This window comes from Adelges cooleyi, unplaced genomic scaffold, assembly GCF_023614345.1.
Source record: "Adelges cooleyi isolate 19-005CV unplaced genomic scaffold, UGA_ACOO_1.1 ACOO_flye_CR_arks_rails_tigmint_CR_PRNA_23, whole genome shotgun sequence".
Lineage (NCBI taxonomy): Eukaryota > Metazoa > Arthropoda > Insecta > Hemiptera > Adelgidae > Adelges > Adelges cooleyi.
The window spans coordinates 492,811-510,491 of record NW_026095893.1 but is presented as its reverse complement, the minus strand read 5'-3'; the positions used below and the strand labels follow the sequence as shown (position 1 = coordinate 510,491).

General features: G+C 31.4%; 1 protein-coding gene and 1 long non-coding RNA gene across 2 annotated transcripts; one reads left to right on the top strand and one right to left on the bottom strand.

Moving 5' to 3' along the window:
* Positions 1 to 3,881: 3,881 nt before the first annotated feature.
* Positions 3,882 to 6,805, bottom strand: LOC126835651 (uncharacterized). Its single transcript, XR_007685232.1, has 3 exons — positions 6,464 to 6,805; positions 5,933 to 6,349; positions 3,882 to 4,878 (listed from the first exon to the last, which is right to left on the bottom strand). It is a non-coding gene; the product is annotated as an uncharacterized LOC126835651 (long non-coding RNA).
* Positions 6,806 to 15,158: 8,353 nt separating this feature from the next.
* LOC126835804 (uncharacterized) lies at positions 15,159 to 16,187 on the top strand. The gene is made up of 3 exons (XM_050568629.1): positions 15,159 to 15,245; positions 15,314 to 15,910; positions 16,008 to 16,187. Exons 1-3 carry the CDS (start codon positions 15,195 to 15,197, stop codon positions 16,185 to 16,187), a joined length of 828 nt encoding a protein of 275 aa, XP_050424586.1. The 5' UTR covers positions 15,159 to 15,194.
* The last annotated feature ends 1,494 nt before the right edge of the window (positions 16,188 to 17,681 follow it).

Here is a 17,681-nt window from a genome sequence, read left to right as displayed (position 1 = left end):
GTACACTTGCATTTTTTTGCGATTTACGTTCAAAACATGTTTGCATGATATACAAACAGGGAATGGGCAGCAATCTTAAGTAGTTTCAGTTAACGTACGATTATAACTAAACATAGTTGTTAGTTTAATTTTTTTTAAAAGGAATAAAACAGTAGTATTTTAACAAAATGTTTTACAGTGTGCTAAATTGCTGTATGATGTTTTTAACAATCAGCAATCGGCAAATGTTGATATCGTGTAACGACAATGAAGATCTAATTTTTAGACTCAACGGCATACTAAGCAATCCTGGATGGCGGTTAATAGACCACATCAAAGGCAAACACCGATGCTCTGCAAATTCATTTTCCGGCATTGATCTGTTTATACCCATCGAAGAACCCGATAGTTTCTATGTAAGCGACGAAAATGTCAACGATAAATACTCGATGACGGCTCGGTTGATTGAATGTGTGTACGCAAAGGCTATCTTGGATTATTTATCCTTCATTCTATTTATTGTACACGAAAGCTCACGCGAGGCAAAACGTGTGAGTAATGGGCTCCGTGGTCAAAGGCATCGCCAAAAAACCTCTAAGGCAAAACGTCCAGGAGCTAAAGAATGTCCTTTGACAAGAAAACCGAGAGCTAAAACTGATTTCAACTATGACAGATTTTGGTGTATGCTCGATTTAGCGTTGACTCAAATAAAAAAAAGTCACGAGATGTTTGACTGTATAACCGACGCGTTGAGTTTTCTAGAAAAATCGTTGAATAAATTACGCGAAGGCCGGTCGGATGTAAATATAGAGCTCATAAAGAGAAGTGTATTTCTAATCCGCAAAGCGAAGCAAACGTTAAAACGGTACAACAACGAAAACCATAATAAATATAATGCGAACATTTCGAGAATTCCCGTTGTGTTGGAAAAATATTTAAATTACTATATAGTAAACAAATTGAGTCTTTTTACAGACGAATGCTGTGTGATACTACAATCCGCAAACACAAGCGACCCTCAGACTTTAAGTGAGCATCAGGGCTACATCATTCATTCCGTTAAAGATGCTCAATTAGCAATTGAAAATCTCATAAACCAGGTCATCAATAACTACTACCGAAAATTAGGTTTTCTAAAAGAAGAACTACTGCCGCAAATCACATAACGTAGTTTGTTGTATACCGAAATAATATATTATATAATAAGATATCATTTTTTTTTTCTGTTAAACTTATTAATAATGTATAATTAAAGGTCTTTTTAATAATCTAATACTGCAGTTGACTATTAATAATTAAAAAAAATTATTTTTAATAAACAATTTAATTAAAAATGACTAGCGCTTTATAATGTTATATTTATTAGATTTAAATTTATAACAATATTTTCAAATACAATATATTTTTGCGTTTAGTTTTTAGCAGACTTGTTTCACAGTGTATATTCAATGGCATAAATAAAAAACATCATCTATGTGGGTACAGTATGATATTGGCGTACATAATATAATATATATAAATAACTATCAAAAACTAGGTTTCCTAAAAGAAGAAAAACTACCGTAATATCACAGCACGTTTGTTGTATTCTGAACGTATATACTAATATATATATATATATTATAATGGATATCATATAATTTTGTAATACGTATTATCTAATACTGCGGTTGTTATAATATTGCTGTTAATTAATAGTTTTTAAAATAGGCTTTATAATAAATAATTTAGATAAATATAACCAACGATTTATGATACAATTTAAATGCTTTTATGTCCATATGAATGAATGTACTTTCATGAGATTTTAATTGCTAATAATATTAACAGATATATCTAGGCGTTTAGTTTTTAGCAGACGTGTTTCACAGTGTAATCAACTGCATAACAACGTACGATCATAATTTAGTACTAAATTTATTTTTAATAAAAAAAAATGTATTCAATATTGCACTATTATTTGAATAGTATGTTTAACAATGTATCAATTGGCTTTCTGATTTGGTTAATTATTAGTAATCAGCAGATGTTGATATCACGTAACGACGAAGAAAAACGATTTGATAAACTTAACGCTATACTAAGCCAGTCTGGATAAAGTAGATTTTTTTTTTTTTAAATAATAATACAGCAGTATTTGAATAATATGTTTTACAGTGTGTCAAATGGCTTTATGATGTTGTTAATAATTAGGAATTTGCAAATGTCGGTACCGTGTAACGACAATGAAGATCTAATTTATAAGCCATTCTGGGTGGAGTCGGATCGACCATATCAAAGGCCAACACCAATGCTCTACAAATTTATTTTATGGCAATGACACAGATTATATGAAAACAGATTGTTCAATTGGGCCTATTAACAATAGAATTGAAAATAAGGCTCTGTGATTGGCCCGCCAAAATCAGTGTGACCGTCTGAAGGGAATTTGTTTTTTACCGTGTTCGCGGGCTTTCGCATTTGTTAAATAATTGAGTTAAACAGAACGTTTCTCTTGTATTTACTAAAAATTGTATAAATATAGTTAACCATTATGATAATAATAATGATTTAATAGATAAGGCAAACTTATTTGTAACTGATCTAGAAATGAGATTCACTCCTCATCCTGACATGCCTGACAATGAACACGTTAGTCACGTTGAATCCACTCTCTCCCAAATTTTCCCTATGTCACTACTAACCAAACATACCCTGTTCTTCTGAAATACATTATATCATTAAGAATCTTCCCAGTAACAAGGCTCCTGGACATGACATAATAACAAAAATTTACCAAAAAAGCTATTACTCACTTTTCACACATCTTTAACTCTATCCCCCGCTTATCATACATCTCATCTTCTTGGAAACACTCGGTCATTATCCTAATTCATAAACCCGGCATGCCCTCGCATCTTCCCACTTCTTATAGACCAATTAGCCTACTCCTCTCGGTCTCTAAAATCCTTGAAAAAATCATAATCAAAAGAATCTACCCTACTATAACCTAAAAAAAAATTATTCCAGATACCCAATTTGGTTTTAGAAGCAATCATTCAGCCCTTCATCAAGTACATAGAATTGTAGACAACATTGCCTATTCTCTAGAAAAAACATTTTTGTTCAGCCTTATTTCTTGATATAGCTCCGGCGTTTGATCTTGTATGGCACAAAGGACTGCTCTACAAAATTCGTTTCCTTTCCATTGCTCCAAACCTTACTTTAAACTCTTTCCTCTCACAATGTACGTACCAAGTGCGATTCAATATTCATTGACGTTACATGATATCAACATATTATGCCGATTAACAAAACCAGAGAGCCAATTGACACATTGTAAAAATTGTATTCCAAAAATAGTGTAATATTGATACATTTTTTTTAAAAATTAAAAATAATTTCGATACTAAATTGATACTTTAGTTATATACTTTTATTAATAATTGTTACTTATGTAACTTAATTGTTATATTTATTATTTACCAACACTTATGTATTGTTCTTGTAAAATGCCGTCAGGCGTAGAAATAAAACATATAATCATACATTAACAGCTGTAACTACTGAAGGTTGCTGTAGGTATACCATTTTAAAACCATACACTTGCATTTTTCGTACGTCACAAACAAATTCAAGATTACCTTAAGTAAATTTTAAAGCATAAGTTTACGTCGACGAGTTTTTATAAAGAATGATTGGTTTATTTTTAAATTGATTGGCAACGGCAACTGTTGTTATGCCATTGAATATACACTGTGAAACACGTATGCAAGAAACTAAACGCATAGATATATTGTATTTGTAAGTATGGTTAGCAATTTATATCTAATAAATATTGCATTATAAAGCGTTAGTTATTTTTAATTAATTTGTTTATTGAAAATAATAAGTTTAACAATTATTTATAGACAACCGCAGTATTAGATTATTAAGAAAATCGTTATTTATATAAATAATAAGTTTAACAAAATTACATTAATATAATATTTCGGATTACAACAAATTACGTTATGTGATTTTACATTACTATTTCTTCTTCTTTCGGGACAACTAACTTTTGGTAGTAATTATTGATGTCCTTGTTTTTTAGATTTTCACATTCTAATTGAACGTCTTCAACGGAATGAATGATACAGGCCTGATGCACACTTAAAGTCTGAGGTTCGCTTGTGTTTGCGGTTTGTAAAATTTCGCAGTTTTCGTTTGTAAAATGAATCAATTTGCTCAAATATATGATATTTCAAAAATTTTTCCAACAAAAAGGGAACTCTTGAAATTTTTTAATTGTATTTATTATGGTTTTCGTCGTTGTATTGTTTCATAGCTTGCCTTACGTTACGAATAGAAAGCTTCTCTTTATAAGCTCTATATTTGAATCCGACAGGCCTTCACGTAATTTGTTAAACGATTCTTCTAAAAAACTCAACGCATTGGTTATGCAGTCAAACATTTTGTGACTTTTTTTTATTTGACCCAACGCTAAATCGAGCACATCCAAAAATCTGTCATAGTTCAAAACAGTTCCTATAGCTTTTGGAAAATATGCCTTGTTGGTTTTATAGTAATGCCTTCGGACACGGAGCTTATTACTCACACTTTTTGCGTCACGTGTGCTTTTGTGTACAATAAATAGAATAAATGATAAATTATCTAAAATGACCTTCGCGTACACACATGCAATCAATTGAGCGGTCATCCAGTATTTATCGTAGAAATTTTCATCGCGCTTACATAGAAATTATCGGGTTCTTCGATGGGTATAAACAGATCATTGCCGGAAAATGAATTTGTAGAGCACTGGTGTTTTCCTTTGATATGGTCGATTTCACTTCATCCAGGATTGCTTAGTATGACGTTGGGGCTATAAACTAGATCTTCATTGTCGGTACATGATATCAACATTTGCCATTTGACTCACTGTAAAACATTTTATTCAAACAGTACTATATTATTCTTTTAAAAAAATATATATAATTAACAACCCATTCCCTATTTGTAAACTATCCAAAACATGTTTCAAACGTTTAACACAAACATGTGTATGTTTACTTTAAGTAGACTGTAAATAACTGTACATTTCATTGCCTGATTTTAGTTTTACATTACATTAAAAATTCTTGCATTTTTAAAGTCTTTAATTTAAAGTGGGTCGTTAACATAATATGTCCAATACCATTATTCGATTAATATTACACTTGTGTAATTAAGAAAAAACCAATAAAATGTATTATTTTGTTGGACAATGATGGTTTGTTGAGCCAGTCGATTATTACTATACTATAGTGTATAACCAATGATTATTGAATAAACAAATAAGCGTTGCTATATATAAAATTGTCAACCTACGTTGTATGGTATTCTAGCTGGCGACGGAGGTACCCTTGATTTAGTTTACTATCCGACCGCCCATAAACTATGTTTGCTTTAAGCTATGTATGTTCAGAGTGTAGATTAAGTTTAAATTAGCAAACGATCATATGAAGAGCCCAGGGGAAAAACGGTAGTAGTCACATTATGAAAATTTTAAAGTATAGCAAAAACAAAGTTCATGAATTCCTCTCCCTCTTACATAAGAAAAAAAAATCACATTAAATGCTACTCTAATAATTAATGTGCTTATTTAAACAATCTATTGACATAAATAAAACAAATTAATGGCATAAATTGAAAAAAACTATTTGAAAAAAAAAATGTTCATAATGTGATTACTACCGTTTTTCCCCTGTGCCCTTTATATCGATTATCATTAAAGTTTTTTTTTGAATGCAGTTGAAAAAAACGTTAGCAATTAAAAGACTTGAGTATCGTTAAGTGTAGGGTGCTAGGAAAATCGATTGTATGTTTTTCGTAGATCGTAAACCTAAGAAGACTAAGTTTTTAAATTAAATTTGTACTATTTTGTGTTTTAACTTATAAATATATAAACATAAATAAAAATAAACTATAGAAAAAATGTATACTTATTTCATACTGTATATGGTGGTTTTGTTACTCTTTGTTATTTGCGTTAGTCTGGTCGGGCTACTATAATAATGATCTTCTGATATTACAATATACAAAGGCAGTATACATTTGCCTGGATTCATCGGGTCTGCCATCGACAGAATTTCCAAATGCCAATTAAAAAATTGGTAATGTGATCTTTCAACGTTAATATTGGTCGAAAGTGAAAAGACACTTGATGCTATAGCATATCCTTTGAAATATGACAGTTTTTGGCATGTACTCGATTTAGCGTTAGGTCAAATAGAAAAAAGTCGCAAGATGTTTGACTGCATGACCGATTAGTTGAGGTTTCTAGAAGAATCGTTGAACAAATTACGTGAAGGCCCGTCAGATTCAAATATAGATAATAATGAATAGTGTCATTCTAATCCGTGACGTGCATCTAATTTGAATAAAATACACCGATGTTAAACGTAATAAATACAATTGGCAAATTTCGAGAATTCCCATTCTAATGGAAATATGGATTATTTATTATGGCTATCATGACTCTTACCGTAACACTGTCACCTCTTCGACCCGACCTATGATTCGTCTTCCGTCTGTGGTATCTACGAGTATTTTTAGTTTTAGATTCACAGTGCATGTTATGATGTTAGCTTAGTCAGTGTAATAACAATACTATCAGCTAAATGTTTAACGTATGAATACTAAAATTGTGCCTATAAAAACACAATAATAAAACAAGCAAAAATATCTAGTAGTTTCATTCTAATCTGTAACGTGAAGCTAACTTAAAACACTACAACGACGAAAACCGTAATAAATACAATTGGCACATTTCGAGTTTATATTTTGTGTTTCGACACAAGTGTTCCTATTTAAATAACATATTGCGCGTTTTGCTTTTCGAACGAGCAACACTTGTATTCCGATTTCGAGTGCCGAATTTACGCGTTGTGTTTAATAAATATTGTATCATGAAAAATGTTTTTGCTAATATCGGCTGTGTTTTTAAATAAATTAATAGGTCACGTGCAAGCTGCGACTTGTACGTCGTTTGGCAATGGATTTTACTAATCAGCCGGGCAATGCTTACACGGTGCCAAATCAAACTGTTATTGTCCAAGCAATTTTGGAGGGAATATAAAATTTAAATTTAAGAAAAGTAGTGTTGAAAATAAACAACATTTAAATAGTTGTTTAACACGCAAAAAAGCTTCTGGCCGCGAGCAGCAGCTAAAATCAATGATAACGATGACTAAAAAAAAGCAGCGAATGCAAGTATATGGTTTGTCCTTTTTTGGATCTAAACCCGCAAGCAAATAAAATTCTGTGCTTCCACAAAATTAAAGTCGAACCTCCAAGAAAAAAAAAGTAGTGTCACTATGTAAAAAATGTCAATACTTTTTACAAACTCACAACTTTTGTCACAAAAAGCCGGTTTGTGTCAAATGTGGCGATGATCATAAAACAGTAAACTGTTTAAAGCCAAAGAAATTTAAAGCCAAATGTGCAAATTGTGGGACGACTTGCACCTCCAACTAGAATGGTTTATAAGCAGAGCAACCAACAGCAGCAAAAAGGCTGAAGAACGAGTGCATCCAAAGAAGACAACTGCGGTACAGCGTATTCAGAAAAAATCTGTTGACAAAGTAACCACGAATAACACCTATACGCAAATAACTATTTCTTCTAGTACCCAACAGATGACGATACAAAAGCCTTTACAACAGGAAAATAATAATGCCTCCTTAAAAGAGGTGTTATCCGCTCTGGCTAACATTACAAAAATATTAGCCAACGTTACTTCTAGATTGGATACGTTAGAAAATAACTTGTTCAAAGCTAAGAACAACGCGCAACAGCTGTAGTCATAGGAGAGACTCAGAACTGCACATACAAGCCACAAATGTTTGTGTCAAAGATGGAATAACAACTTCATGGTTACGGCTATTTATTGCCCTCCCCAAGGATGTGCAGATGAAATTTAATTCACTGCATTTTTTTGTACGTTAGGAGACAGGTTCATTGCTGGTGGTGACTGAAACGCCAAGCACTCTCACAGGGGTTTAAGACTGATCACTCCGAAAGGACGTACTCTACTAAATGTAGCTACACTATAAACGGTGAAATAATTTCTACCAGAGAGCCAACCTACTGGCCAACCGATTCGTAGAAAATCCCTAACCTGCTTGACTTCTTCGTAATTAAACGTATTTCCTTAATTATGTTAAAGCTGAAGGATTAATAGAGCTACCCATACTTCTGTGTTATTATCGTTAAGCTCAAATGTAATTATGAAAAAACAAAAATATTTTCCAACAAACAAATGTATAGACTGGGACTTCTTTAGAAGTACTTTCGACGAAGCTATTTTCACACTTTTTGTGTGCGGCTAAAGTCGTCAACAGAAATTGCAATTTCAGTACAAAAACTGATAAATGTCATTGTTGAAGCGGCAAAAACGACAACACACTAAAGCTCAAAAAGGCACATACCCGAAGGAAATCAGAGAGCTTGTTCAACCAAAGCTGCGAACAAGATGATTTGACACAAAACTCGACACCCATCCAATAAAACCAAATGGTACGGAGTTTGCAAATTACTACATGATAAAATCAAAGTACAAAATGAAACATTTAGTGCAATTCGATAATAATATAACTCGTATACTAAAAAGCATATTTTTAAACATTCTATGTAGGAAAATAGACAATATTGTATTATTAAGACAATCTATATTTGTATTTATAATATGTACGACACTACAGTGTACCTAGACGATGTCCTTAAGTTATTGTCCATTTTAATAAAGATATTAATAATAATTTCGTTATTTATTTATTACAACAAATAACGCTTCGTGATTTTACAGCAGTATTTCATCTTTCGGGAAACCTAATTCTCGGTAGTAATTCTTGATGACCTTGTTTATGAGTTGTTCTATTTCTAATTGAGCTTCTTCAAAGGAATAAATGATACTGGCATGATGTACACTTAAAGTCTGAGGTTCGCTTGTGTTTGCGGTTTGTAGTATTACGCAGTATTCGTTTACAAAAGAAATCAAATTTACTATATTTCTTTTAAAATGTTTTTCCAATATCATGGAAATTCTCGAAATTTTCTTATTGTATTGTTTACGGTTATCGTCGTTGTATTGTTCTACAGTTCGCTTTGCATTAAGAATTAGATAGATACTTTTCATTATTAGGTGTATATTAGAATCGGACGGGCATTTACGTAATTTGTTCAACGATTCTTCTAGAAAACTCAACGCATCAATCATATTGCCAAACATCATGTGACTGTTTCCTATTTTACCCAACGCAAAATCGAGCATATCCCAAAATCTGTCATAGTTTAAAGGAGGTGTTTTAATTTTCAGTTTTTTTGTCTTGGGGATTTTATTATAGTACTTTCGGCAACGAAGCTTATTACTCACAAGTTTTCCCTCACGTAAGCTCGATTGTAGAATCAATCGAATGAAGGATAAATAATCTAATATGGCCTTCGCGTACACACATCCAATCAATCGAGCCGTCATCGAGTATTTATCGTAGACATTTTCTTCGGTTACGTAGAAACTATCGGGTTCTTCGATGGGTATAAATAGATCAATGCCGGAAAATGAACTTGCAAAGCATTGGTGTTTTCCTTCGATATGGTCGATTTCCTTCCATCTAGGACAGCTTAGTATGGCGTTTAGTCTAAAAATTAGATCCTCATTGTTGTTACACGTTATAAACAATTGCGGTTTACTGATTATTAAAAAAATTATAAAGCCATTCGACACACTGTAAAACATTTTATTCCAATATTACTGTATTATTCCTTTTATTTTTTAAATAAATAAGGTATCGTTCTATGGCCAACGACTGAGAAGTTAAATTTTGCAAACAATGAATAGATAAATTCGCTTTGTAACGTTTTTATGAAATCGATGAATTTTTTTGGAAAATTATTCGATAACACCAATATATTGTTCCCACAGTTATAGTTAAAAAAATTTCAGCTAAAAACTGAACAGTTGCGTAGTTATATTATATTTGTTCTTATTGTAAACAGTTAACAGATTCGGCATACATTTAGTGACTGTTGCCTACCAATATTTTTACGGTGACGCACTACATATTTTACTAATATTTTAGAAGACACTTAATACACGCAATACAACGATTCTCGTTGTATAAAACCAGGTGGGTCACATATTAAACCTAAGGAAATCTTAATAAACATAATAAATAAGTGTTTTTAGGATACCCGCTTAGCGAATGTCAAAAAACATTCAAGTGTAAAGTGTTAGATTCTAAGAAAATCGATTGGACGTTTTTCGTTTTAGACCTAAGGTGTCCGGACGTTTGAGTTTAATTTGTATCGTTTTGTATTATTTATATACGAATATACATTAATTATAATAAAATAAATAAATTATGAGAAAAAAGTTAATACTTATTTCAATTTGTCATGTGAAGCGTTTATAAGCCAAGGGATATGATTTGCCTTGTGCACCTTTACGTTGTCATTTGACACTTGCGCTAATCTTTGTTTTGCTACTACAATAATAATCTTCCGATACATTTTATCTGCAAGTATTACTCTACCGCATTCCACCTTCAATCCTACACTTTAAACTTAAATAACTTTTCTATTAATTAAAAAAAGTAAATCGGTTAAGAGCCATACAAACCGTGTTGTTTACAGCGCAAATGAGTTTACAGAGTAAAAATTAATTAAAAAAAAAAAAATCTTAAAGATGTTCACTAGAACAAAAGTTATTTCAATTGTTATATCTGTTCATATTGTAAACAATTAAAAAACTCAAGCAAATTGAAAAAAAATTGGTATTGTGATCTTTCAACGTTAAAATTAGTCGATAAAGTGATAAAACATAGAATATGTTTTGCAGTTAGTCCTTGTCAAGTACTAGATAGTCAATTTTTATCTCTTGGCTCTGATGATTTCTCTTTACCTTTTATTTCATGATGACTTCGATGGAAATATCGTATATTTTGTGTAAAAAATTATACCTACGTGGTGATTAAACGGAAGAGTGACCTAAATGCGTGAGGTCAGTCTGGAATTATTTTCTATTCACTAATTGATGGATTTTCAAAACAAAAAGTTTAAATTAAATTTTCCTTATACAAAATTAAGAGTAGTGTAAATAATGCAGCCGGTCTACCGACGGGATTTTCATAGGCCCCACTGCTTCGAGAACTATTAAAATTATGTGTAATATAAGACACCTCTGGACACCGGCCGGGCAACATTTTGCCCTGCATCCCCACACTAAGCTTATAAATTATACAAAGAACATCTTTCAATAAGGTTACCCCACCAAAAAATTTTTAGTCACTAGACGTGTAATTTTTTTAGAAAGTCGAAAAAAGTTTTTTATTTTGTTTATCTCTTCTTGTTTTTTTTTAGAATTTATATTAAAATTTGCATGAACTTTGTGGTAATTACTAGTCTAGCGCGTGAGTCCGTCCAAAAATGTTCTAATACTTTTCTTCTACAATTCGCGTCGTTGTAATTATGTATGCGTACATTGTACACTATAGTTATTCATTTTTTTAACGTTTTTATCAATAGCAAATGTATCAATTAATAATGTTTGTAAATCCTGCGGTGTCTATAAAAATCGTTTGGTACAAATGACGGCGCTTAGCAACCGCAATACGGAAACCAATATCACCCATTTATAGTCAGTCAGTACGTCAGTCATAATTTTACTAAAACTGTTTTTTATATAATTCGTCATTTTTGAAGTCGCGTTATGGTTGTTGTGATTTGTGGGCGTGAATTCAAGTGTTACATACGAACGCAGCATCTGTTGTATGTACTGTCCACAGTTGCCAGGCATAGAATTGTAACCGCTTCGTTCTGAATCTGTGTCAATAGAATGCTGGTGAGTTAAAATTAGTTTTATTTTTATTGCCGATGCCTTATTGAGATTTGCTATTGTTAATAGTATGTTTTAATACACACTTATTAACAATAACAAATGCCTAATATATGGTAATACACGTATAACATAGGATACCTACCAAATATTATTCAATACACTATAATTTTTACAAATTTGGTCAATAATTTGATATTTCCCATAGGTAATCTAAAAATATTCAATTTATATAGTGAAATAAGTTAAAATTCAAGAAATATACTTAAACTGAAAACAAATAAAAAACACAAATATCTCCAATTATTTCATCACAAAAAATACAACGAAAAATTATTTTAAACTTTTTTCTGTAAATATCTGTATATTCGTATCATGCAGCATCACTAACAAAATAAGATTTTAAAATAAAACCAAGAAAATATTACAGTTTGGATTTGAGTAAATGGTGCTGGTTATATTTCTGGTTCATTATCCAATTTACTTTTCAATAGATAACCGCAGTATTAAATTATTAGGACAATCTATATTTAAATGTAACATGTATAACACAACTATATGATATCCATTATAATATACAAATTAATGTAGTATAAGTTACAAAAATCACGTTTCCAGTTTTACCGACTGTTTTCCATTTTTCGGGAAACCTAATTCTCGGTAGTAATTATTTATGACCTTGTTTATGAGATTTTCGATTTCTAATGGAGCGTCTTCTACGGAATGAATGACGCATGCCTGATGCACATTTAAAGTCCGAGGTCCGCTTGTGTTTGAGGTTTGTAGCATTTCGCAGTTTACATTTTTGAAAAGAATCAATTTATTTACTATGTGACATTTAAACAATCGCTTCCACAGACTGGGAATTTTCGAAATTTTCATATTGTATTTATAATGGTTTTCGTCGTTGTATTCTTTTAGAGTTTGCTTCACGTTACGGATAAAAAATACACTTCTTCTTATAAGCTCTATATTTGAATCCGACGAGCCTTCACGTAATTTATTCAACGATTTTTCTAGAAAACTCAACGCACCGGTTATACAGTCAAACATCTCGTGACTTTTTTTTATTTGAGCCAACGCCAAATCGAGCATATACCAAAATCTGTCATAGTTTAAATCAGTTTTAGCTCTCGGTTTTTTTGCTAAGTTTGCTTTTTGGCGATACCTTCTAATACGGAATCCGTTAGTCACTCGTTTTCCCTCGCGATTGCTTTCGTGTACAATAAATAGAATGTAGGATAAATAATCTAATATGACCTTTGCGTACACACATTCTATCAATCGAGCCGTCATTGAGTATTTATCGTAGACATTTTCGTCGGTTACGTAGAAACTATCGGGTTCTTCGATGGGTATAAACAGATCAATGCCGGAAAATGAACTTGCAGAGCATTGGTGTTTTCCTTTGATATGGTCGATTTGCTTCCATCCAGGATTGCTTAGTATGGCGTTGAGTCTAAAAATTAGATATTCTTTGTCGTTACACGATATCAACATTTGCCAATTACTGATTGTTAACAACATTATTAAGCCATTTGACACACTGTAAAACATTTCGTTTAAATACTACTGTATTATTCCTTTTTTTTTTTTTTTAAATATTAACAACTAAGTTTAGGTATAATCGTACGTTATCTGAATCTACTTAAGTATGCTGCTCATTTACTGAAACTATTTTATGATGCGGCCCATTCCCTATTTGTAAACCATACAAAGTATGTTTCAAACGTTTAACACAAACAAATGCATGTTTACTTTAAGTAAACTGGAAATATCTGTGTATTTCAACGTATGACATTATTTATTTGAAGAGTTTTTTCTTAAACGTTGGTGCGAATACCTTAGGCGGTTTTTAGTTTTAAAATATGTTAAAAATTCTTTTATATTTCAAAGTTGTATTTTTAAAGTGGGCTGTTGACATAAAATCTCCATTATAATTATTCTATCAATATTACAATTGTGTTATTAAATAAAAACCAATGAAACTATACGAAATTGGTGGCTAATGGGCAATGACCAAAATTACTGTACTATGTGTTATCTCCATTGTTGTATTCAAAAGGGCCCAGCCCGTAAAATCTATTAAAATAAATAAAATAACCTGACTTTTGTGAAAACATTGTCGTCTACAAGTATCTTATTTTGCCTTAATTATTTATTTTAAATTATAATTTGCCTAGAATGGCTTAGAACTTTAATATCCATTTCTTATCGATGCCAAGCTAGAAGGTTTGATGTTTTATACATTATTTTGGTGCGGGCATAAAACAAGATATGTAATCTTAGTTCTCGAGATAGCGTCAACCCACTTTTCTGAGGAACTGAGCGGGTTTAGCGTAAAAGTACATCTGGACAAAATTGAAGATCAAAACGTTATCTAACTTTTGCCATAGGCGATTTTTGATAAATTTTTTTTTAGCAAAGTTATAAGCTTTCAAAAAACTGAAAGGTTAACATATGATAACTCAGTTTCTAAAAACTTTATCAAAAATTGTACATGTCAAAAGTTATATAAAATGTTGACCTTTAATTTTGTATAGAAGTACTTTTACGCTAAACCTACTCAGTTCTCCAGAAAAGTGTCTTGACTTTGACATGTTTTACTTGAGTTTAAATATTTTTTACGCCGGCTGGGACGAAGGCGTCGTCCGCCGACCGCGACCAAACCCGGTTTTAGGCGGCAGGTAATAATACAATTTTCCCTATTATTTTCTATTATCTACATTAGGTTTTTTTTATTTTTTTTGCATTTATCGATATCCGATATTATTTCTGTTATTTCGGGTTATTTGTCCGGATTAAGTGAGCTGTGCTGTGCTATCCGTAGGCTTTATCTAACTTTGGACTACTGTAAGTTTTAAACAGCTGTATTGATTTACTCGAGTGGTACATCAATCGATCAGTAGTTAGATATAGTTGGTATAAAGACTAGGGGTAAGATTTGGAAAAGTCTATTCCTTTTCCCCCAAAAATGTTAAAACACGAAAAAAAAATTACCGATTTTTAATTTTTAAATGGACTTCTTGTAATATATAAAGTAAATAATAATAATAATTATATTTGAGTAAATAATATTTTCCTAAATATGGAATGATAACGCTGATTCGGTAGAAGTTTAGTGCCCTAAATAATTTTATGTAGCAGAAGCAAAATTGTGTTTTTTTGTATCTATTATATAAGGTTGCTCAAATGCCTCTTCCGTAAATAGCCGTTCTTTTACGTGGAGAGTATTTATTGTATAATCGCTGACAGTGAACTGTAGTGTTTACTTTATTTTACGTTTTGGCACACATACACCAATTTTTTTGTTTTTTGCGAGTTTTAGCTCACCATTGTTTTTAGTGTTTTCCTATTTTAGTACTTAGACTACTAGGACAACATGGACCACTTCGAGATTTCTCCTTCAAAAAAAAAAAATCCTCGTGGAAAAGTAAGTATTTGTAGGACTATTTTTCTGTTGCGAACTCTTAATTTTTAAATATATATTATTTTCTTTAGTTTGTTGGGACTGGTCAAAAGCGGATTATCATCAATCTGTACAAAGACAAACTCAAGCAACAACTTGAAAACCCAGACAGCCCCCGATTGACCTACAGACAAATGCTTGTCGAAATTTCCAAGGCAAGTGGTATTGGACAACGTACAATACAAACAACATTGGCCGAGTATAAAAAAGAAGGTATAGTTTCATCGCCCATCAAGAAAAAATTAAGACCTACAATACTTGACAAAGTGGACGAATTTGATAAAAATGCCATTAGGCGAAAAATACATGGCTTTTGGTTGAATCGTGAAGTACCTACACTTGCGAAGATGTTAATAGCCATTAATGATGATGAAACTTTACCGAATCTTAAACGTTCGTCATTTCAAAAAGTGTTAAAGGAACTGAAATTTGTTTATGCAAAAAAATCTCGCTGTAGTGCCCTTCTTGAAAGAGAAGACATACAACGTTGGCGCCGAAAATACTTGGATCAAATAAGGCAATACAGAGCACAAAACATACCAATATATTACTTGGATGAGACAGTACGGTCAAGTCACCCCGTGACGCATTCCTCAGAGGCTTCACCACAGGACAAAAGGAACCCTCAGGTAAAGCCGGTTTGTACCTGGGGACCTTTTGTGCTTCGAATCCAAAACCAACTCGTCAGACTACCACGATGAAATGAATGGCGCTACGTTCTTTGAGTGGTTTGAAAAAACTTTGCCAATGCTCAATGAAAATGCCGTAATTGTAATGGACAATGCTTCACATCATTCCGTTAAAAAAGATCCAATTCCAGTGATGTCTTGGAAGAAACAAGATATTATAAATTGGCTAGAAAGCAAAGGTGATATCGTTACCCAGCAATGTTGGGAAAAAGTCTAGTTTAGCGGGCACCCTTTTTCGGTCGGCGTCCTGATGACAATATCAGGTAAAATATTTTTTACCTGATCAATTTGTTTATAATTGCAGCTGTTGATCTTATCCATTGCACTCAAATAATAGTGTAATATTACACTATTTTAATAATTTTTTTTTTTAAGAAATTAAAAATAATTTTGGTACTCTAAAATAATAATAATGTAATAACTTCGGTTTCTGCACTTATGCCGTTTTAAGATCATATAAAAGCGTTTCTTGTATGTCACAAACAAACTCAAGTTTACCTTAGGTAAATTTCAATACATAGGTAATTTTGTTAAAGAATAATTGTTTTTTTTTTCAAATTGTTTGGCAACGCCAACTATTGTTATGCTGTTGAATATACACTGTGAAACACGTCTGCTGAAAACTAAATGCATAGTTATACTATAATATCTATAAATATTGTTAGCAATTAAAATCTCATGAAAGTACATTTATTCATATGGATATCAAAGCATTTAATTTGTATCATAAATCGTTAGCTAAATTAGTTTAAATTGTTTATTAAAAAGGATTTTTTTTTAATTTTTAATAGACAACCACAGAATTAGATAATTAAAAAAATCTTTATTTGTATAGACTATATGTACAACAAAAATTATACGATATCCATTATAATACATATTAATATAATTATACAATTTAGATATTCAACCAATTACGTTTTGTAATATTACGGCAGCTTTTCTTCTTTCAGGAAACCTAATTTTCGGTAGTAATTATTGATGACCTTGTTTATGAGATTTGCAATTTCCAATTGAGCGTCTTCAACGGAATGAATAATGCTGGCCCGGTGCACACTTAAAGTCTGAGGTTCGCTTGTGTTTGCAGTTTGTACAATTTCGCTGTTTTCGTTTGTAAAATGAATCAATTTATTTACTATATGACATTTCAATTTTTTTCCAATACAACAGGATTCTCGAAATTTGTATAATGTATTTATAATGGTTTTCGTAATTATATCGTTTTAATGTAAAAATTGTGTATTTCATTGGCTTTATTATTTAAAAAGTACTTTATACGATTAATAATACATTTCTATAATTAAAAAAAAAAAAAAGAACAATGAAAATATACGATTTTGGTCGCTAATGACGGTATGAAACAACTCGGGTTTTGCTGTACTATAACCCAACATTTGTAAAAACATTGTTCGTTCGACAATTTTTTTTTTTATATCCTCTTTAACTTTATTTAAAAGTTGATGGTTGAATGATGGTTTGTGTTATAAATGTATGAACATAAATAAAAAATGTATACTTATTTCAACTTGTATAAAGTGGTTTTGAAAATAAAAGGATATGTTTTTTACTGTGTCCATTATGTTACTCTTTGTTACTTGCATTATTCTAGTTTGGTTACTATAATAATACATTCGATTTAACCAAAATCTATTAATTATGTCTTTCGTCGACGGAATTTCCAAATGCCAAAAAAAAAAAGTAGTAATGTAAT

What these genes read in the sequence shown, in the direction of transcription:
- LOC126835804 (XM_050568629.1), top strand. Translation starts at nt 15,195, where the DNA reads ATGGACCACTTCGAGATTTCTCCTTCAAAAAAAAAAAATCCTCGTGGA. An exon ending in AAAAAAATCCTCGTGGAAAA is followed by an intron (nt 15,246 to 15,313) that starts GTAAGTATTTGT and finishes TATTTTCTTTAG; the next exon opens with TTTGTTGGGACTGGTCAAAA. An exon ending in AGGACAAAAGGAACCCTCAG is followed by an intron (nt 15,911 to 16,007) that starts GTAAAGCCGGTT and finishes ACGTTCTTTGAG; the next exon opens with TGGTTTGAAAAAACTTTGCC.